Below are 27142 nucleotides of genomic sequence, written 5' to 3' on the forward strand. Positions count from 1 at the left end.
GCTGTTGCCAGAGAATTTCATGTTAATTTCTCTACCATAAGACGTCTCCGTTGTTTAGAGAATTTGGCAGTACATCCAACTGGCCTCACAACTGCAGACCCATGTGTATGGCGTGGTGTGGGTGAGCAGTTTGCTGGTATCAACGTTGTGAACAGAGTGCCCCATGGTGGGATTATGGTATGGGCAGGCATAAACTACGGACATTGAAAATCATTTAAATGTAATGGCGCCGGTCCAACGTGAAGGATATACCGCTTTCCCGAGACCAAGCTCAAAACCCCATCATTCGCATGAAGAAAAGACTGAAATAGGGGTGCCTTTTGAGAATTTGTCGGCGAGTGGGTAACCCGCCTCCACCATCCGTTCTATTGGCCAATCACTGGAGAATAAACTAGATTATCTCCGTTCGAGATTAACCTAACTACAGGAAATACATTTTTTAAATATCTTGTTTCACTGAGTCGTGGCTAAACGACGACACAAATACTATAGAGCTGGCTGGGTTTTCCGTGCATCGGCAGGACAGGACAGCTACGTCTGGTAAGACGAGGGGTTGGAATGTGTGTCTATTTGTCATTAACAGCTGGTGCGCGATGTCTAATATTAAAGAATCAGTCACCGGCTTCATTAATAAATGTATCAACGGCGTCGTCCCACAGTGACCTGACCGTACGTACATATCCCAACCAGAAGCCATGGATTACAGGCAACATCTGCACCGAGCTAAAGGCTAGAGCTGCCGCTTTCAAGGAGCGGAACACTAATCCGGACGCTTATAAGAAATTCCGCAATGCCCTCAGACGAACCATCAAACAGGCAGAGCGTCAATGCAGGAGTAAGGATTGTGACGCGAGCCTACCAGATGAGCTAAATGCCTTTTTATACTGGCTTCAAGGCAAGCAACACTGAAGCATGCATGAGAGCACCAGCTGTTCAAGACGATTGTGTGATCACGCTCTCCTTAGCACATGTGAGCAAGACCTGTGCCGAAGAAAGGGAAGGTAACCTGCCTAAATGATTACCGCCCCGTAGCACTCACGTAGGTAGACAGGAAGGGCTTTGAAAGGCTGGTCATGACTCACATAAATCTCTCCCTCATTGTGAGCTAGACAAAGAAGCTGATCGTGGACCTACAGGAAAAGACGAGCCAAACAGGCCCCCATTTAACATTGACGGGGCTGAAGTGGAGCGGGTCGAGAGTTTTTTTTAAAGTTCCTTGGGGTCCACATTACCAACAAACTACCATGGTCCAAACACACCAAGACAGTCATGAAAGAGGGTTAACTGCCTTGTTCAGGGGCAGAACAACAGATTTTTACCTTGTTGGCTCAGGGATTCGATCTTGCAACCTTTCGGTTACTAGTCCAACGCTCTAACCACGAGGCTACCTGCTGCAACAGTGAACGTGAAGGTTGTCTCCCTGTTTTGTCATATTATCCTTGTCACAGATTCCACACAACAACCTGTACATGCATACAGTACCAGTCAAATATTTGGACACACCTACTCATTCAAGGGTTTTTCTTTATTGTTACTATTTTCTACATTTGTACAATAATTGTCTAGACATCAAAACTGTGAAATAACACATATGGAATCATGTAGTAACCAAAAAAGTGTTAAACAAATCAAAATATATTTTAGATTCTTCAAAGTAGCCGCCCTTTGCCTTGATGACAGCTTTGCAAAATGATCTGTTATTGGAAGAGAGGTTTGGAACTCTTTCTTGTTCTCTATTAATTCATTTACCGCCTGGTGATGTCACCATGGAAGGCCAAAACTCCCTCCCACCAAAACAGGCTGAAATTTCAGGCATTATTTTCAATCAGCTCTTACACTAAAAGGGCATTATTATATTTTCACAATTGCACAGTATTATTGCACAACCTCATAATGTTGAAAATATACTGAGTGTATAAAACATCAGGAACAGCTGCTCTTTCCATGACAGACTGACCAGGTGAAGCTATGATCCCTTATTGATGTCACTTGTTAAATCCATTTCAATCAGTGTAGATTTAAGGAGAGGAGACTGGTTAAATGAGGTTTTTTAAGCCTTGAGACAACTGAGACATGGATTGTGAACGTCTGCCATTCAGAGAGTGAATGGGCAAAATATTTAAGTGCCTTTGAACGGAGTATGGTAGTAGGTGGCAGGCGCACTAGTTTGTGTCAAGGACTGCAACGCTGCTGGGTTTTTCACGCTCAACAGTTTCCTGTGTGTATCAAGAATGGTCCACTACCCAATGGGGATCCAGCCAACTTAACACAACTGTGGGAAGCATTGGAGTCAACATGGGCCAGCATCCCTGTGGAACACTTTCAACTCCTTGTAGAGTTCATGCACTGAGGAATTGAGGCTGTTCTGAGGGAAAGGGGGTGTAACTCAATATTAGGAAAGTGTTCACCGGGCTTTTAAGGGAACTTATTGGTTTCGCTCTCTCTCTCCGAGCGTCTCGTTATGTGGTTGGTTTGTGAGTGGATCAGAGAGGAGCTGGGTAGTGGAAGAGCGTGACATTGGCACGGCAACTCAACTTATTTGGGCTGCCACACCTGCCCCTCCCCTGTTCCTTTTCACATCACATCACATCAATCTCCTTAGCAACAGATGAAGATGGGTGATCCCCAGTTGTCTACTAGCACTGGAAGGCCACCAACCAGCCCCACAGACATGAAAAACACAGTCAATAACAATTATGCTTCTTTGGTCGTTGTTTTTCAATGTACTTTTTTTTATGCTACCGCCGTTCATTTCATTCCCCCTCACCCCTTCCTACCTCCCCAGGTAAGAGAAAGAGGTGACTCTGTGTGTTCATTTGTGTCTCATCTCATCCTCGACCCCTGACCCCTCACCCTACCTGTATAGAGCAAGAGATGTGGTTCTGTCTGTCCCCCCAGGGGATGTAATGTTCTGTGTCCCCCCCAGGGGATGTAATGATTTTGTCTCTTTCTCCCCAGGTGTACTGGCCATATTGGTCCCCCAGCTGGACCTGGTCATCTCTTTAGTGGGGTCCGTCAGCAGCAGTTTCCTGGCTCTCATCTTCCCGCCACTCCTCCAGATCCTCACCTACCACAACGAAGGTCTGTCTCCCTGGGTCATCGTCAAGAACACCCTGATCTCTGTCATCGGCTTCCTCGGCTTCATCACCGGCACCTATATATCCATCACAGAGATCATCAAACGCAACGGCAGACATGACAATCTGGATGTGACCTTCTTCCAGGTCCAGTGAGAGATCTAGTGAGGAAGAGGAGGATATCTTGACAGTGGTTGGGTCTGGCAAACAGTGAAGGCTGGCGGGTGGATAAAATCTGAAGACAGGCTCATTTTAGTATGGATGGTACCTTCCTTCGATTTAGTGACACCAGCCTCCACTGCTGTCAAACAATCACAGTTAAAAGATGTCTTCACCCTGACTTCAGACATGTGTTTTTCTCACTTGCTCTATTGTCCATTGATTAAACATTTATTGATATTGTGAGTCTGCTTACTGTTGTGGTTATTGGTCGCTGTGGAGCAATTATTTCATGGAATATAAGTGTAAACCAACTATTTTTTACAGTAACCGTATAGCCAAGAAGATAATACATTTTATTTTATTTAACCTTTTATTTAACTAGGCAAGTCAGTTAAGTAACAAATTCTTATTTACACTGACTGCCTACTCCGGCCAAACCCGGACGGCGCTGGTCCAATGGTTTCTGACCTATGACACGAGCTTCATTCTCTCTGTGCCTTATGAGCTTCCATGTTTTTAAATTCTTATTTTTATGGCGTACTTTTTTAAATATATTTTTTTACTTTTCCATGCCGCAAGAGCACCCATCTTACATGTATTATTATTTTACGTTGAATAATTTAACCAAATCATTGAATATTGAGGAATCACATTCTCATAACATTTATTATTGTTAAAACAAGGTACTAATAGAAATACTAATAGGTACTAATAGAAATACTAATAGGTACTAATAGAAATACTAATAGGTACTAATAGAAATACTCATTCTTGTTCAACGTTCTGTTGAAATACATCCTGGAAGTTGTCCAAGTGATAAAATAGCATTTAAATAACAGTTAAGTTCCATTTTGATTCATATCATAATTCTATATAGGCCTTGTTTTAACTACAGTATTTCCAATAGAATGGTAAATGACTGACCGTGTTTAATATGACTATCAGAACACTACAACCTGTAGTCTGACAATCACCATCATCATTACTGCTGCACATGTAGCTTTGACATTGAATACAGTTTCCTGACTACAAATTGAATACAGTTTCCTGACTACAAATTGAATACAGTTTCCTGACTACAAATTGAATAGTTTCCTGACTACAAATTGAATAGTTTCCTGACTACAAATTGAATACAGTTTCCTGACTACAAATTGAATACAGTTTCCTGACTACAAATTTGATAAAGTTTCCTGACTACAAATTGAAAACAGTTTCCTGACTACAAATGTGATACAGTTTCCTGACTACAAATTGAGAGACAAAAATATGTAATAGTTGAATGGAAACGTTTGGTTTTTAAAAGGAAAAGCATCATTTACATGTTTCAAGTCAAGCTGTCCAGATCACCTACTGTAATACTGATTAACTTAAGGGACTGTAAAGAAATATGACAAAATAATGTGTATATTGTGGAGCTAATACCATGTGTTATTCCTCAGTTGAGGTCATTTATGTTGGTGCTTTCATTTATTACATTTGTCTCAAGTTGGGCATTGGATTTATTCATCATGCTCTATTATTTGATTTAGGCAGCATTTATTTTATCACTTGTCTCGGTTGTGCCAACTGTTTTCTTGAGTTTTTAGACTGAATGGGCCTAGTTTAGAGTGGGTTGGACTGAATGGGCGCAGTTTAGAGTGGGTTGGACTGAATGGGCCCAGCTTAGAGTGGGTTGGACTGAATGGGCCCAGTTTAGAGTGGGTTGGACTGAATGGGCCCAGTTTAGAGTGGGTTGGACTGAATGGGCGCAGTTTAGAGTGGGTTGGACTGAATGGGCCCAGCTTAGAGTGGGTTGGACTGAATGGGCGCAGTTTAGAGTGGGTTGGACTGAATGGGCCCAGCTTAGAGTGGGTTGGACTGAATGGGCCCAGTTTAGAGTGGGTTGGACTGAATGGGCCCAGTTTAGAGTGGGTTGGACTGAATGGGCCCAGTTTAGAGTGGGTTGGACTGAATGTGCTCAGTTTAGTGTGGGTTGGACTGAATGTGCTCAGTTTAGAGTGGGTTGGACTGAATGTGCTCAGTTTAGAGTGGGTTGGATGTCATGGTGATACCACATGGCATTGGGAGAACTGAACTGATTGCCACTTGTTTCAACTAGCTTTGAATAATGGCAAGTTTTGATCTATTGTTGAGTTTGGACTTTATTGTAAATAAAAATCTAGTATTCTGAATTGTCCATGAGAAAATACTGCTGAGCATTTAATAAGGGGTCTTTTTGTAAAAAATAATATGTTTTTATTTCATTACAGCCTTAATGAAAAGGTTCACACTTCTGGATATTATACATATGCATTTATTTATATTTGATTTGTTTTGATGCTTGTTGTAGTGTTGACGGGAATTCAGATGTTTACATCCCTTAACTGTACTCATCATTTAGGCTGTGTCCCAAAAGGCACCCTAGTTCCTTCATAGTGCACTACTTCTGACCAGAGTCCAATGGGTCCTGGTTATACGTAGTGCACTATATAGGGTATAGGGTGCCATTTAGGATGCAGAGGGGGGGGGGGGGTCTCGTTCACTAGTCTCTCTCTCCATCAATGAACTCAATTAAAGATACTCGCCGCTACTTTCACATAGTTTTTAGCCAATAGTTCTGAAAGTAGTGCCCACGAGCCAAAGGTGGTCCCCAAAAATGGCCTACTACATCATATGTGCACCACATCATTGTTCTCTCTCTCCCTCATTCTACTGTGTGTGTGTCTTCCTAGTTTGTCACTCAAATGGCGAGGGGCTGAAATTTAAATTGCTAGGGGGGCTGGCGCACGTGGAGATAAATATAGCGAAAATGGCACCGCACAGCTTCTAGAAAAGTTGCTGTCAAGCTAAGGATTTTATGGCTAATTTAGGTGAAACAGTGATTCTCCTCATAGATTATGTATGCATAAACACATCCAGCCCAAAAATACTTACTATTCGCCAGAAGTACCGGAGCATGTCTTTAATGGAAATAAATATTTGCATATTCTGAATATCTCAACTATCATTACAGCTTGTCTTGGGGTTTTCACGTGTATGTATGTTAAGCCAGTGCAATGTTGTTTGAGTCACTGAATGTCATTACAGAAAAATAGAGACTCCTGTAGTGTGTGGATATAGGAAATATGTGCATGTTTCCTCAATATCTAAAATGCTCTTAAGTTGTTGGGTCTTCTATAAGTATGCTTGCAGTTTAATAATCCTCTTTTGACTGAACTGATGAGTGACAGAGAGAGAGGGCTTTGGGATGACTAATGTTCAATAATCCTGTTATTTATTTATTTTACTAGGCAAGTCAATTAAGATCAAATTCTTATTTTCAATGACGGCCTAGGAACAGTGGGTTAACTGCCTGTTTAGGAGCAGAACGACAGATTTGTACCTTGTCAGCTCGGGGGTTTGAACTTGCAACCTTCCGGTTACTAGTCCAACGCTCTACCCACTAGGCTACCCTGCCGCCCCTCCACTCTATTTTTCCCCCCAAAATTACGTTACAGCCTTATTCTAAATTGCATTAAATCGTTTGTTTCCCCCTCATAAATATATCCCTATAAATATAAAATCTATAAAATAAAAAATGAAAATATCACATTTACATAAGTATTCAGACCCTTTACTTAGTACTTTGTTAAAGCACCTTTGGCAGCAATTATAGCCACAAGTCTTCTTGGGTATGACGTTACAAGCTTGTGTAACAGTATAACTTTAGACCGTCCCCTCCCCCATACCCGGGCGCGAACCAGGGACCCTCTGCACACATCAACAACGGTCACCCACCGAAGCATCGTTACCCATCGCTCCACAAAAGCCGTGGCCCTTGCAGAGCAAGGGGAACTTCTACTTCAAGGTCTCAGAGCAAGTGACGTCAACGATTGAAACGCTATTTAGCGAGAACACCGCTAACTAGCTAGCCATTTCACATCCGTTACACTTGGCACACCTGTATTTGGGGAGTTCCTCCCATTCTTCTCTGCAGATCCTCTCAAGCTCTGTCAGGTTGGATGGGGAGCTTCGCTGTACAGATATTTTCAGGTCTCTCCAGACATGTTAGATCGGGTTCATGTCCGAGCTCGGGCTGGGTCACTCAAGGACATTCAGAGACCTTTCCCGAAGTCACTCCTGTGTTGTCTTGGCCATGTGCTTACGGTCATTGTCCTGTTGGAAGGTAAACCTTCTCCCCAGTCTGAGGTCCTGAGCGCTCTGGATCAGGTTCTCATCAAGGATCTCTCTGTACTTTGCTCTGTTCACCTTTCCCTTGACCCTGACTATTCTCCCAGTCCCTGCTGCTAAAAAACATCCCCACAGCATGATGCTTCCAAAAGCATGCTTCACTGTAGGGATGATGCCAGGTTTCCTCCAGACGTGATGCTTGGCATTTAGGCCAAAGAGTGCAATTTTATTTTCATCAGACCAGAGAATCTGGTTTCTCTTGGTCTGAGAGTCTTTAGGTGCCTTTTGCATGTGCCTTTTACTGAGGAGTGGCTTCTGTCTGGCCACTCTACCATAAAGACCTGATTGGTGGATTGCTGCAGAGATGGTTGACCTTCTGGAAGGTTCTCCCATCTCCACCGAGGAACTCTGGAACTTTGTCAGAGTGACCATCGGGTTCTTGGTCATCTCCCTGACCGAGGCTCTTCTCCCGATTGATCAGTTTGGCCGGGCGGCCTGCTCTGGGAAGAGTCTTGGTGGTTCAAACTTCTATCATTTAAGAATAATGGAGGCAACTTTGTTCTTTGGGACCTTCAATGCTGCAGAACATTTTTGGGACCCTTCCCCAGATTTGTGCCTCGACACAGTTCTGTTTCGGGGCTCTACGGACAATTCCTTCGACCTCATAACTTGGTTTTTGCTCTAATGTGCACTGTCAACTGTGGGACCTTATATAGACAGGTGTGTGCCTTTCCAAATCATGTCCAATCAATTGAATGTACCACAGGTGGACTCCAATCAAGTTGTATAAACATCTCAAGGATGATCAACGGAAACAGGATGCACCTGAGCTCAATTTCGAGTCTCATAGCAAAAGGTCTGAATACTTATGTAAATAAGGTTATTCTGTTTTTATTTTTTATAAATTTGCAAAAAAAAATCGAAACCTGTTTTCTCTTTGTTATTATGGGGTATTGTGATGTCATTATGGGGTACTGTGTGTAGATCGAAGAGAAAAAAAAATATTTATACATATTAGAATAAGGCTGTAACGTAACAAAATGTGGAAGAGGTCGAAGGGTCTGAATACTTTCCGAATGCATATAAAGCTAGAGAAGAAAAACAACAACAGCACATCCACAAGACATCTTTATTAAAAACTGATTTGAATTATCTTAGACACAAAATGTTCTCATCAAACGTATTAAAGTCATAAATACCATTCTCCATCATCTTTATGATGTTTATGATCATTTGTGGAAAAAAAGCATGACAAAAGAAATGGTACATTCTCATAATCATATTTTTCACCAAGCTACCCAGGACATTCAAATAACTCACAGGATAGACATATACACGTGATACGTCACAAAACAATTATATGTAAACAAATATGTATGCCTGATACGTAAACAATAGACGTAAACATTCAATCATTTCGTATACTCACTTCTTAATCCCCACAATGCGTATCAAAGTAGTGTAGTGGAGGTATACGCGCTATTAATGAATAAAACTGATGGAACAAATCAGAAAGTTTAGCTTAAAATGTTGATCAAGTATTATTTCGGCGCAGCAATGTACACACGGCGGTGGGCCTGAGCGAGAATGTTTCAAAATGCAATTGGGAAAACACCGTTTTAACATGTGCACCTTACCTTTCGTTTAATGGACAGAGTCAAATATCCATTATAAATAACCATTATCACCTGGACTCCATTACTTTGTTGATTACCCCCTCTATTTCTGTCTGCTCCTAAATGTGTTCCCTGTGTCGGCATTGATGTCGTTATTTCTACTCCTGTCCAGACGCTGTTCCTGTTCTGTTTCATGTCCGTTGTTTCATTACATGTCCCCTCCCTGTACCTGCTTCTCGTCTCCAGCATCGATCCTTACACATTTCTTCATTGGCTATTTTTAATAACTATGAAAAAAATAAACATTTCCTTAATTGTGTCCTTATATTTTATCATTTGAATTAAACAAGTAAAACAAATTGTGTTGGACCTAGGATTGGGTAGTTGCAGCTAATTGGCCAATTGATATTCCCAGCCCACGTTACCAGTATCATTGGACCTTATAATTAAGTATTGTGACGCATCAAATACAGTTGAAGTTGGAAGTTTACATACACCTTAGCCAAATACATTTAAACTCAGTTTTCACAATTCTTGACATTTAATCCCAGTAAAAATTCCATGTTTTAGGTCAGTTAGGATCATCACTTTATATTAAGAATGTGAAATGTCAGAATAATAGTAGAGAGAATTATTTATTTCAGCATGTATTTCTTTCATCACATTCCCAGTGGGTCAGAAGTTTACATACACTCAATTAGTATTTGGTAGCATTGCCTTTAAATTGTTTAACTTGGGTCAAACGTTTCGGGTAGCCTTCCACAAGCTTCCCACAATAAATTGGGTGAAATCTGGCCCATTGCTCCTTACAGTGCTGGTGTAACTGAGTCAGGTTTGTAGGCCTCCAGGTTTGTAGGCCTCCTTGCTCGCATATGCTTTTTCAGTTCTGCCCTCAAATTTTCTATAGGGTTGAGGTCAGGGCTTTGTGATGGCCACTCCAATACATTGACTTTGTGGTCCTTAAACCGTTTTCCTACAGCTTGGGAAGTATTTTAAAAAATAGATATATATTTCACCTTTATTTAACCAGGTAGGCTAGTTGAGAACATGTTCTCATTTGCAACTGCGACCTGGCCAAGATAAAGCAAAGCAGTGCGACACATACATCAACGCAGAGTTACACATGGAATAAACAAAACATACAGTCAATAATACAGTAGAACAAAAGAAAACAAAAAAAAGTCAGAGTGCAAATGAGGTAAGATAAGGGAGTTAAGGCAATAAATATAAATGTGCTTGGGGTCATTGTCCATTTGGAAGACGCATTTGCGACCAAGCATTAACTTCCTGACTGAGGTCTTGAGATGTTGCTTCAATATATCCACATAATTACCCCTCCTCATGATGCCATCTATTTTATGAAGTGCACCAGTCCCTCCTGCAGCAAAACACCCCCAAAACATGATGCTGCCATCCCCGTGCTTCACGGTTGGGATGGTGTTTTTCGGCTTGCAAGCATCACCCTTTATCCTCAAAACATAACAATGGTCATTATGGCAAAACAGTTATGTTTTTGTTTCATCAGACCAGAGGACATTTCTCCAAAAAGTATGATCTTTGTCCCCATGTGCAGTTGCAAACCGTAATCTGGCTTTTTTATGGCGGTTTTGGAGCAGTGGCTTCTTCCTTGCTGAGCGGCCTTTCAGGTTATGTCAATATAAGACTTGTTTTACTGTGGATATAGATACTTTTGTACCTGTTTCCTCCAGCATCTTCACATGGTCCTTTGCTGTTGTTCTGGGATTGATTTGCACTTTTCTCGCCAAAGTACATTCATTTCTAGGAGATGGAACGCGTCTCCTTCCTGAGCGGTATGATGGCTGCGTGGTCCCATGGTGATTATACTTGCTTACTATTGTTTGTACAGATGAACGTGGTAACTTCAGGCATTTGGAAATTTCTCCCAAGGATGAGCCAGACTTGTGGAGGTCTACAATTTATTTTCTGAGGTCTTGGCTTATTTCGTTAGGTTTTCCCATGATGTCAAGCAAAGAAGCACTGAGTTTGAAGGTAGGCCTTGAAATACATCCACAGGTCCACCTCCAATTGACTCAAATCATGCCACTTAGCCGATCAGAAGCTTCTAAAGCCATGACATCATTTTCTGGAATTTTCCAGGCTGTTTAAAGGCACAGTCAACTTAGTGTATGTAAACTTCTAACCCACTGGAATTGTGATACAGTGAAATATAAGTGAAATAATCTGTGTGTAAACAATTGTTGGAAAAATTACTTGTGTCATGCACAAAGTAGATGTCCTAACCGACTTGCAAAAACTATAGTTTGTTAACAAGAAATTTGTGGAGTGGTTGAAAAACGAGTTTGAATGACTTCAACCTAAGTGTATGTTAACTTCCAACTTCAACTGTATCTATACATTTTTTTAAATTAATGAATTTATTCTTGTTTTCTGTTCCTCATTCTTTGTTTCGATTAAGCAAATGTGTGGAGTTTGAATTGGACATTGTTTAAAGGGATAAGTAGGATTGGGTATTTAATGGAAGTGCAGTCTATTGCTTATGAAATACATCTGAATATGTATTTGAATTGAGTTGTGCAGTAAAAAAAATTGTAACATGTGTAACGATGTTGATTTACATCATATGACCAAACAATGTACTTCAACAGATTGGCATTCAACTTTTCATTACACTCAGATCCATACTAAAACGCTTCCAGGGAAAATGCAAGATAGACAACCCATGGAAAAGGTGTGAGATCAAACCCAAAGTTTCAGAATTTGTAACTCAAAGCTTGCTGACAGATGATTGTGACATTGCCAACAGCTCTGACTTTGACCAAGACATCATCATTTGACTCATCCCCCATCCTGACATAGAGTTTTAGTCTCAGTCTTACCTGTCACAGAACCCAATGGAACTCTCAACCGTGCTGTTCCAGAATCCTACGGAACCTTCCGGAACCCTACAGAACCCGCAGCAGTGCTGTTTCAAAGCCCTCCAGAAACCTTAGCAGTAATGTTCCGGAACCCTACAGAACCCTCAGCAGTGCAGTTCCGAAGCCCTAGCGAACCCTCTGCAGTGGAACTTGAAAATGATTAGAACTATCCTTTTGTACTCCTTCCTGAAGTTATGGTTGAGCACTCCGTAGATGACTGCGTTGAGGCAGCTGTTGAAATAGGCCATGAAGTAGCTGGCTGTGAAGAGCCACTCAGGGATATTCACACCCAGTCTGGGGTTGATAGCCACTGCCAGCCCAATGAAGTTCAGCGGAGCCCAGCAGACAGCGAACAACACAAACACCACAAACATAGTCAGGAAGATACGGAAGTCGTGTGGTTTGATCTTGGGCCTCGTGTCCGGTTTCACCCGTCTCCTCACCTGTAAGACCAGGATCCAGATCCTCAGGTAGCAGTACGTGACGATGCTGATGGGGAGGATGAAGTGAACCACGACCACGGTGATGGTGTACAAGGAACTCACCGACTGGGCGAAGGTACACGAGTAGACCCTCGGGTCGTACTGCAGAGACTCCATAAACCAGTTGGGCACGATGGCCAACACAGTCAGCGCCCACACCAGGAGGACGTAACACACAGTGTTCTGGTTGGAGAAGAGCTTGTCGTACTTCAGGTTGTGACAGATGTAGCAGTAGCGGTTGATGGCGATGCCGGTGATGTTGAAGATGGAGCCGATGACGCTCAGGCCCATCAGGAAGCCGCTGATCTGGCAGTGGATGTACCCGGCGATCCAGCCGTTGTGAAAGATGGCTGTCAGAACCAGAGGGTAAGGGTAGATCGCCACCACCAGGTCTGCCAGAGCCAAACTCACCACAAAGGCATTTCCTATGGGGCAGAGAGTGCATAAGATTGGATGGATCTTCAGTGTTAGGACATTTTTCAAGGGCTGCCATTTTTTATTTGAAAATATATTCATTTATAATCTAAAAAACAGAATTAAAACAATAACATATTGATACATTTCCACCCACAAGGTCTGTCAGAGCCAAACTCACCACACACAGGCATTTCCTATGGGGCAGAGGATACCTCAGATTAAATAGTCAGTTTTGTTCTGTGACAGTTCATTAGTAGAAGTTCAAGGTCTCCCATCCTCTTTGTAAAACCATTCAATATCACCAAAAATAAATCAAATAATTATTGGAAAATAATCTGACCCTATCTAATATGTACTGGTTGCTCCAAATTAACTATAGTTAATTTTTCTAAGGGTATATCCTTAAAACCCTGTTATCATTCCTGTCTTGCCAAACCCTCATAAAACTCCTATTCGTATGTACAGTACATAGGGAAAGACCAGGGGATTTGAGGATCCTTGTTAATTCTCATTATGACTTGTGTGTTAAAACTACATGATAATAATTATAAATAGTTCATGAAGACCCCCAGGATTTCAGCATCAGCTAGTGCTTGCATGCTAGATTATTTCATTCATTGATTTAATTTACAGCATCCCATCCACGTGTGCAATAACATAAAACATAAACATGACATTTACACGTTGTGAGTTGAACCGGAGTCTAATGAGTTGAACAGCCCCTGGAGTCAGACACACGATCTGACTTGAACTGGAGTCTTATGAGTTGAATAGCCCCTGGAGTCAGACACACGTTGTGAGTTGAACCGGAGTCTAATGAGTTGAACAGCCCCTGGAGTCAGACACACGTTGTGAGTTGAACCGGAGTCTAATGAGTTGAATAGCCCCTGGAGTCAGACACACGATCTGACTTGAACTGGAGTCTAATGAGTTGAATAGCCCCTGGAGTCAGACACATGATCTGACTTGAACCGGAGTCTAATGAGTTGAATAGCCCCTGGAGTCAGACACATGATCTGACTTGAACCGGAGTCTAATGAGTTGAATAGCCCCTGGAGTCAGACACATGATCTGACTTGAACCGGAGTCTAATGAGTTGAATAGCCCCTGGAGTCAGACACACGTTGTGAGTTGAACCGGAGTCTAATGAGTTGAATAGCCCCTGGAGTCAGACACACGTTGTGAGTTGAACTGGAGTCTAATGAGTTGAATAGCCCCTGGAGTCAGACACACGATCTGAGTTGAACTGGAGTCTAATGAGTTGAATAGCCCCTGGAGTCAGACACACGTTGTGAGTTGAACTGGAGTCTAATGAGTTGAATAGCCCCTGGAGTCAGACACATGACTTGAACCTGAATTGAACTGGAGTCTAATGAGTTGAATAGCCCCTGGAGTCAGACACACGTTGTGAGTTGAACTGGAGTCTAATGAGTTGAATAGCCCCTGGAGTCAGACACACGTTGTGAGTTGAACTGGAGTCTAATGAGTTGAATAGCCCCTGGAGTCAGACACACGTTGTGAGTTGAACCGGAGTCTAATGAGTTGAATAGCCCCTGGAGTCAGACACACGATCTGACTTGAACTGGAGTCTAAATGAGTTGAATAGCCCCTGGAGTCAGACACACGATCTGACTTGAACTGGAGTCTAATGAGTTGAATCATTGCTTCCAGTCAGATAGTAATATCAGTGTCCTGATAGATGGGGTTGGTATTCATACAAATCCACACATTCACTATTTCTCCTCTCTCTCTCCTCTCCTCTCTCCAGTGAATCTACCCCGAGAGACGTTGCACGATTGTCTTTACATGATTGTCTTTGACAGAACTTTACTAATAATCAAGTAATTACCAGTGACAAGGCCAAGCAGGAAAGGAGATGGGAGGAAGATGAGGATAAAGAGAGGTGAGGAAGATGAGAGGGGAGGAAGATGATAAGGAGAGGAAGAGGAAGATGAAAGGGGAGGAAGATGAGGATAAGGAGAGGGGAGGAAGATGAGGATAAGGAGAGGGGAGGAAGATGAGGATAAGGAGAGGGGAGGAAGATGAGGATAAGGAGAGGGGAGGAAGAGGAAGATAAGGAGAGGGGAGGGAGGGAGAGGAGGAAAGAGTGAGGTGTATTTAATAAGGTTATCAAACAAGGGGGTAGAACTCCCTGAAATAGCCTCCCTCTCCACTACAACTTGTCAATTGATAGTGTGTCTAGGCAGTTTGTATCTTAGGCTATGTTTACACAGGCAGCCCAATTCTGATTTTTTTTATTTTTGAAAGATCTGATTGGTCAAAAGACCAATTAGTGGCTAAAGAACAGCATCGGCCTGTATGAACGCAGCCTTATTGTCTCGATAATTTAAAAGGTCTCTCTAGAGTCGTGAGATGTGCTTGCAGAAAACAGGACTTTCATTGAGGTGACACCTACATAGGAGCTTGAATTTTGAAATCCTATACCCTGAATTGAAAACTGAGTTAATTAACCCCCAACGTGGACATCTACGGCGTACTCAGAGCAGCTGAGGGCTACATAGATGTTTAGCTTGGTAGGTGGATTCATGTCCCCCGGTGCAAGAAAGAGCAGGATTTTTACAGAAGTGATGGATCATCATTTCTTTGCCTCGCCATAGTTCACACTGAATAGCCAACTCATCTCATTGATGCATTCATTCACAGATGTGCTGTACAGTTAAACAGCGGTCTAAGGCACTGCATCTCAGTGCTAGTTGCGACACCACAGACACTCTGGTTCGAATCCAGGCTGTATCACAACCGGGCCGTGATCGGGAGCCCCATAGGGCGGAGCACAATTGGCCCAGTGTCGTCCGGGTTTTGGCCGGTGTAGGACATCATTGTAAATAAGAATTTGTTCTTCACTCACTTGCCTAGTTAAATAAAGGTTACATAAATCAGTAGTCATTAGGGTTCGCTCACTTCAGGAAGTAAATTGAACTGTGACACGTCGTGATGGGTGACCTGCAGCTGATGATCTGGCACAGTTACGGAGTAGCACAACCAGGATGTCCTCTATGCCTGCAGTAACTGCACTGGTTTAAGGGGTCGAAACGTATTGACAACAGTGTTCCTGTCTGACAAATTGTGGCCGAAACCAGAACAAAATACTCTCTGCTTTTCAAATCAGTTGAAGAAAGGATGTGTGTAACGGATGTGACGCGGCTAGCTTAGTTAGCGGTGGTGCTGATGTAACGGATGTGACGCGGCTAGCTAGTTAGCGGTGGTGCTGATGTAACGGATGTGACGCGGCTAGCTAGTTAGCGGTGGTGCTGATGTAACGGATGTGACGCGGCTAGCTAGTTAGCGGTGGTGCTGATGTAACGGATGTGACGCGGCTAGCTAGTTAGCGGTGGTGCTGATGTAACGGATGTGACGCGGCTAGCTTAGTTAGCGGTGGTGCTGATGTAACGGATGTGAAGCGGCTAGCTTAGTTAGCGGTGGTGCTGATGTAACGGATGTGAAGCGGCTAGCTTAGTTAGCGGTGGTGCTGATGTAACGGATGTGAAGCGGCTAGCTTAGTTTGCGGTGGTGCTGATGTAACGGATGTGAAGCGGCTAGCTTAGTTAGCGGTGGTGCTGATGTAACGGATGTGACGCGGCTAGCTAGTTAGCGGTGGTGCTGATGTAACGGATGTGACGCGGCTAGCTTAGTTAGCGGTGGTGCTGATGTAACGGATGTGACGCGGCTAGCTAGTTAGCGGTGGTGCTGATGTAACGGATGTGAAGCGGCTAGCTTAGTTAGCGGTGGTGCTGATGTAACGGATGTGAAGCGGCTAGCTTAGTTAGCGGTGGTGCTGATGTAACGGATGTGAAGCGGCTAGCTTAGTTAGCGGTGGTGCTGATGTAACGGATGTGACGCGGCTAGCTTAGTTAGCGGTGGTGCTGATGTAACGGATGTGAAGCGGCTAGCTTAGTTAGCGGTGGTGCGCGCTAATAGCGTTTCAATCGGTGACGTCACTCGCTTCGAGACCTTGAAGTAGTGGTTCCCCTTTGCTCTGCAAGGGCCGCGGCTTTTGTGGAGCGATGGGTAACGATGCTTCGTGGGTGACTTGTTGTTGATGTGTGCAGAGGGTCCCTGGTTCGAGCCCGGGTATGGGCGAGGGGACGGTCGAAAGTTATACTGTTACATATGAACACCTCTGACTGAATCACTGGATACTGTATCCATATACATATAATAAACTATTCTATTTATATGAACATACTGTATTTGTCTTCACTTTACAGTCCTCTCTGTGGGACATCATGCTCAGGAAAATATAACTGGATGAGGTTACGCGGGAAGCTTCTGTTGTGAATAGGAATGAGACAACTGGGTTGAGGCCAAATTGATCAGAAACGGAGATGAGCACTTCTGAAGGCATGACATAATATCACAATTGCAAATGTAATTGTCCAACGACACATATAACTCAGTACTGAAGTACTACTAACAACACATACCCCAGTACTGCAGTACTACTAACAACACACCCCAGTACTGCAGTACTACTAACAACACATACCCCAGTACTGCAGTACTACTAACAACACATACCCCAGTACTGCAGTACTACTAACAACACATACTGTAGTACTACTAACAACACAGATACCTCAGTAAAATAGTACTACTAACAACAACACAGATACCCCAGTACTGCAGTACTACTAACAACACATACCTCAGTACTGCAGTACTACTAACAACACATACCCCAGTACTGCAGTACTACTAACAACACATACCACAGTACTGTAGTACTACTAACAACACAGATACCTCAGTGAAATAGTACTACTAACAACAACACAGATACCTCAGTAAAATAGTACTACTAACAACAACACAGATACCCCAGTACTGCAGTACTACTAACAACAAATACCCCAGTACTGCAGTACTACTAACAACACATACCACAGTACTGTAGTACTACTAACAACAAATACCCCAGTACTGCAGTACTACTAACACCACAGATACCCCAGTAAAATAGTACTACTAACAACACAGAAAATAACAGACTGGGTGGCTACTTGCAATAGGTTATTACCTGCTTTCCTGAGCTTCCTGTTCCTGAAGACAGACAAGATGACCAACAGGTTCCCCAGAATGTCTACCACAATAGTTAGGATCAGGACTGTTGCCAGTAGAGTGACCACCAACGGGTAAGGATGCCCCTCTGTGTCCCTGCCATCCCCTTGTGAAGAAGAGTTTCTAGGGGCCACAGTATCTTCAACCATCCTCACTTCATCCTTTAACGTCAGGGACAGTATGTCCTGCATGGTCCTTGTCCGTTCAATGACGACTTGCATTGAGTTTAAGTTGTATGTCTTTCCAGTCAGTGAATATGCACGAAAGTCATTTGTTATTTTTCCGATAACTAATCTTCTTAAAGAAGAACGTTGTCTTCTTCTACTTTGATTTGAAATGGAATCATAGCAGATTTAATTGTAATGCATCATGATATTTTATAATGAGAAGAAATTATTAGCACAAAAAAAAAAAGATATTTTAGCAAATTATTATTATTATTAAACTCGGAACAGCAGTTTATTCATGGTTAGGCAAATAGTCAATGCATGCAGAGGTAATTGAATTCTCTCACATTGGCAAAATTGTGTGACAGAACCAGTTACAAAATCTCTACCATCTCTACAAAATATTCATAAACCTCTTCATTCATCTGGAGTCTTTAATCCTTCATTCATCAAATGATCTTGCTGCTGCGCGCACAGCGAACTTTCCCACACCCTTCCCACCTCGAGCGGTTTGTATCCCCACTTTCTCCCTATCAATACGGTGGGGCGCAATAGTTCCGTTCCGTATCTCCGCTTTAGCGTCGGTGTTGTCTTTTCTCCTGTCACTCCTGTGCGTGAGAAAGTCTCTGCTTTCCTCGCCTTCGTTTTCAGATGATGATGATGATGCTGCTGATGTTGGGCTCTCCTCAGCACACGACACGTTCACGGTGCAAATGAAGGCTATTCCTCTGCCATAGAACCCCTCCCGCGCTCCAAAAAGAAAACCCCAACAACTATGTGCTCAAAACCTAATTAATGACAGACTTAAAAGCTGCAGTCTAATCACATTTTAATGTCAATAAAGTGAGTATTTCCAGAGATTATATTATGGTACCTTTCCAGATACATCTGGCAGGATAATAGACTTCATACATGCATTACGTTCAATAGGCTACTTATGAGTCATCATTGTAGACACTAAAAACCTTTGTTAATTACATTTTAATGACATGACTTTAAGGGCTGCACATATTATTTAGTATACAACACTAGTTTATAAAGTAAACCAGGATGACTCCTGTATAGGGCACTACTTTAGACCAGGATGACTCCTATATAGGGCACTACTTTAGACCAGGATGACTCCTATATAGGGCACTACTTTAGACCAGGATGACTCCTATATAGGGCACTACTTTAGACCAGGATGACTCCTGTATAGGGCACTACTTTAGACCAGGATGACTCCTATATAGGGCACTACTTTAGACCAGGATGACTCCTATATAGGGCACTACTTTAGACCAGGATGACTCCTGCACTACTTTATAGGGCACTACTTTAGACCAGGATGACTCCTATATAGGGCACTACTTTAGACCAGGATGACTCCTATATAGGGCACTACTTTAGACCAGGATGACTCCTGTATAGGGCACTACTTTAGACCAGGATGACTCCTACATAGAGCACTACTTTAGACCAGGATGACTCCTATATAGGGCACTACTTTAGACCAGGATGACTCCTACATAGAGCACTACTTTAGACCAGGATGACTCCTATATAGGGCACTACTTTAGACCAGGATGACTCCTATATAGGGCACTACTTTAGACCAGGATGACTCCTATATAGGGCACTACTTTAGACCAGGATGACTCCTATATAGGGCACTACTTTAGACCAGGATGACTCCTACATAGAGCACTACTTTAGACCAGGATGACTCCTATATAGGGCACTACTTTAGACCAGGATGACTCCTACATAGAGCACTACTTTAGACCAGGATGACTCCTATATAGGGCACTACTTTAGACCAGGATGACTCCTATATAGGGCACTACTTTAGACCAGGATGACTCCTACATAGAGCACTACTTTAGACCAGGATGACTCCTATATAGGGCACTACTTTAGACCAGGATGACTCCTACATAGAGCACTACTTTAGACCAGGATGACTCCTATATAGGGCACTACTTTAGGGATGACTCTTCTATATAGGGCTATATAGGGCACTACTTTAGACCAGGATGACTCCTACATAGAGCACTACTTTAGACCAGGATTTGGAACCAGCACAGAACAAGGGGAGAAGAACTGAGTACCCAGATCGTTTTATATTACATTAATGCATCCAATGGTGGAAAAAGTACCCAACTGTCATACCCTGAGTAAAAGTAATTAATAGAACATGAAAAAGTACCCAACTGTCATACCCTGAGTAAAAGTAATTAATAGAACATGAAAAAGTACCCAACTGTCATACCCTGAGTAAAAGTAATTAATAGAACATGAAAAAGTACCCAACTGTCATACCCTGAGTAAAAGTAATTAATAGAACATGAAAAAGTACCCAACTGTCATACCCTGAGTAAAAGTAATTAATAGAACATGAAAAAGTACCCAACTGTCATACCCTGAGTAAAAGTAATTAATAGAACATGAAAAAGTACCCAACTGTCATACCCTGAGTAAAAGTAATTAATAGAACATGAAAAAGTACCCAACCAACTGTCATACCCTGAGTAAAAGTAATTAATAGAACATGAAAAAAGTACCCAACTGTCATACCCTGAGTAAAAGTAATTAATAGAACATGAAAAATACCCTGAGTAAAAGTACCCAACTGTCATACCCTGAGTAAAAGTAATTAATAGAACATGAAAAAGTACCCAACTGTCATACCCTGAGTAAAAGTAATTAATAGAACATGAAAAAGTACCCAACTGTCATACCCTGAGTAAAAGTCTTTGGTTTAAAATATACTTAAGTATCTAAAGTAAAGGACCAAGTTCGGGAAACACTGCTCTACCAGAGATACTGGATATAGTGATGAGATGCTTGTGTCTCTGCCTTAACAATGAGATTCGTTGTCCACAGAGAGGAACGGTGAGCTGTCAAGTTCCCACCTCTTCCTCTCTTTGGATTGGTGGATACTTATCTTGTTATTTGAATACTTTTTTGAATATTCGATGAGGGGCGTTGACATCAACCATCTGTATTCAATGGAGAGTGAGATGTTATGCTAGCCTCATGAATATACACAGACCATCTCGTATTCCAACAGGTACAACTCCGATATGAAGTGTTTTTTCTCAACGTTGCCAGGATGTCACATGCGCATCACACTTATATCAGTACACTCCTAGCAACAACCCAAGCATTACAAAACTTATATTCGTTCAAACAAAGCTCATGTGGCAAAAAAGCAATTCACTTTTATCTTTGCTAAATTTGACACTCGTTGGCCATCATTCAAAAACTCCTTACTTGCTTAAAGAGTAACTGCCCCTTAAAAAACAACTTCTCATTTCGAAAACAGCCTGTGTGGCATGGAAGGGAGTCAAAAACCTTTATTCTAATGTCAAAATGTACTACGTGTAAATAGGATAGTTTTGGTCATAACGTCCGTCTTCTTCTTCTATGATATAATGGCGGTCCGTAAACCAACATTAAAGGTGCATGGCCCCACCTACTGTGCTGGAGTGTGGTCAATCACGGTTTACAACATGTCGAAATCCTACTACCTAACTCAATACTTCTGAGAAAATAAAAAAAGAGCCCTACTCCAGACACAAACCATTCACATGCTTGCCAACCAGATGTAATGACGAGTTCAATGTACAATGTCCTAAGCGCAATCGAGCAATCACCACCTCTTCCTTCCTAATCTGACCTTTGAATCTTGGTACAGCGTCCTTTCTTTATCTTCTCAGGAATCGGGGGCAGTATTCTGAAGTTCGGATGACTAAGTTGCCCAAAGTAAACTGCCTCTTACTCAGGCCCAGAAGCTAGGATATAATTGACAATATTGGATAGAAACCACTCTGAAGTTTCTAAAACTGTTAAAATAATGTCTGTGAGTATAACAGAACTGATATGGCAGGCAAAAACCCGAGGAGAATCCATCCGTTTTGTTGAGGTCACCACCCATTGAAATGGCTGTCTATGGGAAAATCAAAGGAAATCCTCCCAGATTGCAGTTCCTAGATGTCAACAGTTTTCAGGCTTGTTTTTTGAAAAATGAGCTAGAATGTAGATTTTCTCGGTGGCTCTTATTTTGACTGTAGTCTTGTGGCGCTCGCACTTTGTTATTTATCTCTGGTAATGAACATACTATTCTCCGTCTTAAATTTGATTGTTTATTTACATATTAGGGTACCTGAGGATTGATTAGAAATGTTGTTTGACTTGTTTATTTATTGGTAACTTTTGGGATTCCTTTGTATGCATTTTGAACGAGGGGAACAGGTGGATTACTGAATCAAGCGCGCCAACTAAATTGACTTTTTTGGGATATAAAGAAGGACTTTATCGAACAAAATAACCATTTGTTATGTTGCTGGGACCCTTGGGATTGCAAACAGAGGAAGATCTTCAAAGGTAAGTGATTTATTTATTCGCTATTTATGCCTCTGCTGGTTTGGAAAATGTTTTTAATGCTTTTGTACGCTGGGCGCTGTCCTTAGATAATCGCATGATATGCTTTCGCCGTAAAGCCTTTTAAAAATCTGACAAAGCAGCTGGATTAACAAGAAGTTAAGCTTTGAAACGATGCAAGGCACTTGTATTTTCATGAATGTTTAATATTATGATTTTTGTATTTTGAATTTGGCGCTCTGCAATTTCACCGGATGTTGTCGAGGTGTGCCGCTAGTGGGACGTCTCGCCCAAAGAGGCTTCTTTAGAGGGGCATATAAGTCTCATCTCTTCTGCCACACATCTATCAAAATGGCTCTGAGTATTGAATATTGAAACAGGTGAATAGTGTTTATGGTTATGGGAAGCGTGTGTGTGTTTTTGGAAATGACGTAAGGGTATAGTTTTTTTGTGCCACAGGAAACAGTTTTTGTGTTTGAGAAAAACTGTAATGTTCCACTGGGTAGAGGTAAGGGCAAAAAAACTATACCCTTACGTCATTTCCAAAAACACACACACGCTTCCCATAACCATAAACACTATTCACCTGTTTCAATATTCAATACTCTTTCTGCAAAGCATTACACAAAAGTGGCCAAATAAATCATTCATTGCACTATATATTAATTCAGCAAACACGTGCTCTCAATATAATTAACTCAAGTCATCACAACCTAAACTCAAAGAACACACCTTTCTCCAGGTGCAAACACTAAGCCTCAAAATTGTTAACACACCAATCAGAATTGCAGAATCAATAAATAGGGCCTAGAGGCATGTGCTTTGGAACAATGGATCCTAACACTGTTGAAGTTGCAAGACAACAGAGAGGAAGAGGATGAGGACAAGGACGAGGATGACAACAACAACAAAGACATGTAATCTCTGATGAAATCCGTGCCACCCTGGTTCATCATGTGCTCATACATGGGAGGACTATGAGAGAAGCTGGACAGCTAGTGCAACGCAACCTAAACCGTTACACGGTTGCATCCATTGTCCGTACTTTCAGAAGGGAAAACAGGTCATTTGCCTTGTTGTTACTGTGATACATGTAATGTTGTAGTAAATAGAGACTGAATCTCCACTTTGTTTGCAGTGTAGTTTTTACCACGGTAATGGATGACCATAGGTCAGTAATGGTCAAATTTCATTTTTGCAGAACTAAGAGTTCTCACAGCTGAGCAGGAGACTGCCCTGGTGAATATGGTGATTGCCAATAATGCCATGCGTTTGACGGGAAATTCAAACCCAAATAGTTGAAGACCGGGTAGTCTTCCAAGGATTTGACAGCATCAGCATTTCCCCCATTGACCGGATCGTTCAGAGGAACCTCCATAAGAACAAAGCAGCCGCACCGTGGGCCTTTTGAGAGGAATTCAAACAGAGTTAAGGAACAAAGATTCCAGTATGTGCCGGCAACGTCATCCTATGTGCAGCATCAGCAATCATGGCGTCTTCCACAGCCATGTCAAAGTGGGTCCATACGACTCGGCACAACTCCTTCTACTTCAATATCAGCTAAACAATAACATTCTCCAACAGGAAGGGGAGTCAGGGCAACCAGAGCAAGCCAGAAATATGTTGTCATTTGGGATAACGTGAGTTTCCATCGGGCTGCTCTGGTTCGCGCCTGGTTCAATGACCACCCCAGGTTCATATTCCGCATTTCTGAATCCGATTTGAGGAATTTCTCTCGGCATGGCAGTGGAGAGTGTATGACAGCCACCCCTACGCACAGAGACACCGCCTGGATGTAACGGTTTTCTAGGTGTGAAGGAGAGTCGGACCAAAATGCAGCGTGTAGATTGCGATCCATGTTTTAATAAATACAAACACTACAAAAAACAATAAACGTAACGAAAACCGAAACAGCCTATACTTGTCTACACTAACACATAGACAGGAACAAGGACACTAAGGACAATCACCCACGACAAACTCAAAGAATATGGCTGCCTAAATATGGTTCCCAATCAGAGACAACGATAAACACCTGCCTCTGATTGAGAACCACTCCAGACAGCCATAGACTTTGCTAGATCACCCCACTAGCTACAATCCCAATATATACACACCACATACAAAAACCCATGCCACACCCTGGCCTGACCCAATAAATGAAGATAAACACAAAATACTTCGACCAGGGCGTGACACTGGAGGCAATGATGGACGCCTGTGGTGATGTCTGTGGAGTCTATCCAGGGTTTTCTAAGGCACACAAGGGCATTTTTTTCCCACGCTGCCTGGCAAGAGCAAACATAATGTGTGACGCTGATGAGATATTATGGCCTGACCCCAGACCTGAGACGAGATGATGAGAACGCGGATGCTGAGTAACCTGTACATTTACTGCATTTGGAAATAAAGCTTTTGGAAATTGGGTATTTTACTGTGCATGGACTCTTCCTTACATGTTTTGTCAGTGTGACATTTCAAAGGTCAGGTTTTTGACTAAAACAGAATATACATTAGTATCCCCTTATCCACTAATGTAAGAGGTATTTATTACATTAGTACTCCCTTATCCACTAATGTAAGAGGTATTTATTACAGTAGTATTCCCTTATCCACTAATGTAAGAGGTATTTATTACAGTAGTATTCCCTTATCCACTAATGTAAGAGGTATTTATTACAGTAGTATCCCCTTATCCACTAATGTAAGAGGTATTTGTTACAGTAGTATTCCCTTATCCACTAATGTAAGAGGTATTTATTACAGTAGTACTCCCTTATCCACTAATGTAAGAGGTATTTATTACAGTAGTACTCCCTTATCCACTAATGTAAGAGGTATTTATTACAGTAGTACTCCCTTATCCACTAATGTAAGAGGTATTTATTACAGTAGTATCCCTTTATCCACTAATGTAAGAGGTATTTATTACAGTAGTATTCCCTTATCCACTAATGTAAGAGGTATTTATTACAGTAGTATCCCCTTATCCACTAATGTAAGAGGTATTTATTACAGTAGTACTCCCTTATCCACTAATGTAAGAGGTATGTATTACAGTAGTACTCCCTTATCCACTCATTTAAGAGGTATTTATTACAGTAGTATTACCTTATCCACGAATGTAAGAGGTATTTATTACAGTAGTACTCCCTTATCCACTAATGTAAGAGTTATTTATTACAGTAGTATTCCTTTATCCACTAATGTAAGACGTATTTATTACAGTAGTATTCCCTTATCCACTAATGTAAGAGGTATTTGTTACAGTAGTATTCCCTTATCCACTAATGTAAGAGGTATTTATTACAGTAGTACTCCCTTATCCACTAATGTAAGAGGTATTTATTACAGTAGTACTCCCTTATCCACTAATGTAAGAGGTATTTATTACAGTAGTACTCCCTCCACTAATGTAAGAGGTATTTATTACAGTAGTACTCCCTTATCCACTAATGTATCCACTAATGTAAGAGGTATTTATTACAGTAGTATCCCTCCACTTATCCACTAATGTAAGAGGTATTTATTACAGTAGTATTCCCTTATCCACTAATGTAAGAGGTATTTATTACAGTAGTATTCCCTTATCCACTAATGTAAGAGGTATTTATTACAGTAGTATTATCCACTAATATCCACTAATGTAAGAGGTATTTATTACAGTAGTATCCCTTATCCACTAATGTAAGAGGTATTTATTACAGTAGTATTCCCTTATCCACTAATGTAAGAGGTATTTATTACAGTAGTAAGAGGTATTTATTACTCCCTTATTTAAGAGGTATTTATTACAGTAGTATTACCTTATCCACGAATGTAAGAGGTATTTATTACAGTAGTACTCCCTTATCCACTAATGTAAGAGTTATTTATTACAGTAGTATTCCTTTATCCACTAATGTAAGAGGTATTTATTACAGTAGTATTCCCTTATCCACTAATGTATCCACTAATGTAAGAGTTATTTATTACAGTATTTATTACAGTATTCAGTAGTATTCTTTATCCACTAATGTAAGAGGTATTTATTACAGTAGTATTCCCTTATCCACTAATGTAAGAGGTATTTATTACAGTAGTATTCCCTTATCCACTAATGTAAGAGGTATTTATTACAGTAGTACTCCCTTATCCACTAATGTAAGAGGTATTTATTACAGTAGTACTCCCTTATCCACTAATGTAAGAGGTATTTATTACAGTAGTATTCCTTTATCCATCCATCCACTAATGTAAGAGTTATTTATTACAGTATTTATTACAGTAGTATTCCCTTATCCACTAATGTAAGAGTTATTTATTACAGTAGTATTCCTTTATCCACTAATGTAAGAGGTATTTATTACAGTAGTATTCCCCTTTATCCACTAATGTAAGAGGTATTTATTACAGTAGTATTCCTTATCCACTAATGTAAGAGGTATTTATTACAGTAGTATTCCCTTATCCACTAATGTAAGAGGTATTTATTACAGTAGTATTCCTTTATCCACTAATGTAAGAGGTATTTATTACAGTAGTATTCCCTTATCCACTAATGTAAGAGGTATTTATTACAGTAGTATTCCTTTATCCACTAATGTAAGAGGTATTTATTACAGTAGTATTCCCTTATCCACTAATGTAAGAGGTATTTATTACAGTAGTATTCCCTTATCCACTAATGTAAGAGGTATTTATTACAGTAGTATTCCCTTATCCACTAATGTAATTACAGTAGTA

General features: G+C 41.4%; 2 protein-coding genes across 2 annotated transcripts in view; one reads left to right on the forward strand and one right to left on the reverse strand.

The window, feature by feature from the left end:
- Positions 1-3482, forward strand: part of LOC115120910 (proton-coupled amino acid transporter 1-like) — a 100438-nt gene extending 96956 nt beyond the window's left edge. Inside the window, exon 12 of the mRNA XM_065018346.1 lies at positions 2959-3482. Coding sequence (XP_064874418.1) covers positions 2959-3233 — 275 coding nt within the window. The 3' untranslated portion in view covers positions 3234-3482. The remainder of the gene's footprint in view (positions 1-2958) is intronic.
- An 8526-nt stretch (positions 3483-12008) lies between these two features.
- mtnr1al (melatonin receptor type 1A like) lies at positions 12009-18031 on the reverse strand. Its single transcript, XM_029649891.2, has 2 exons — positions 17842-18031; positions 12009-12811 (listed from the first exon to the last, which is right to left on the reverse strand). Exons 1-2 carry the CDS (start codon positions 18029-18031, stop codon positions 12009-12011), a joined length of 993 nt encoding a protein of 330 aa, XP_029505751.1.
- Between the last annotated feature and the right edge of the window lie 9111 nt (positions 18032-27142).

This window comes from Oncorhynchus nerka, linkage group LG5 (genome assembly GCF_034236695.1).
Source record: "Oncorhynchus nerka isolate Pitt River linkage group LG5, Oner_Uvic_2.0, whole genome shotgun sequence".
In the NCBI taxonomy this organism is placed as follows: domain Eukaryota; kingdom Metazoa; phylum Chordata; class Actinopteri; order Salmoniformes; family Salmonidae; genus Oncorhynchus; species Oncorhynchus nerka.

Coding starts and splice junctions, on each gene's coding strand:
- mtnr1al (XM_029649891.2), bottom strand. CDS start 18,031: ATGGTTGAAGATACTGTGGCCCCTAGAAACTCTTCTTCACAAGGGGAT. Junction 12,812..17,841: donor CAGGAAGCTCAGGAAAGCAG/GTAATAACCTAT, acceptor TCTGCCCCATAG/GAAATGCCTTTGTGGTGAGT.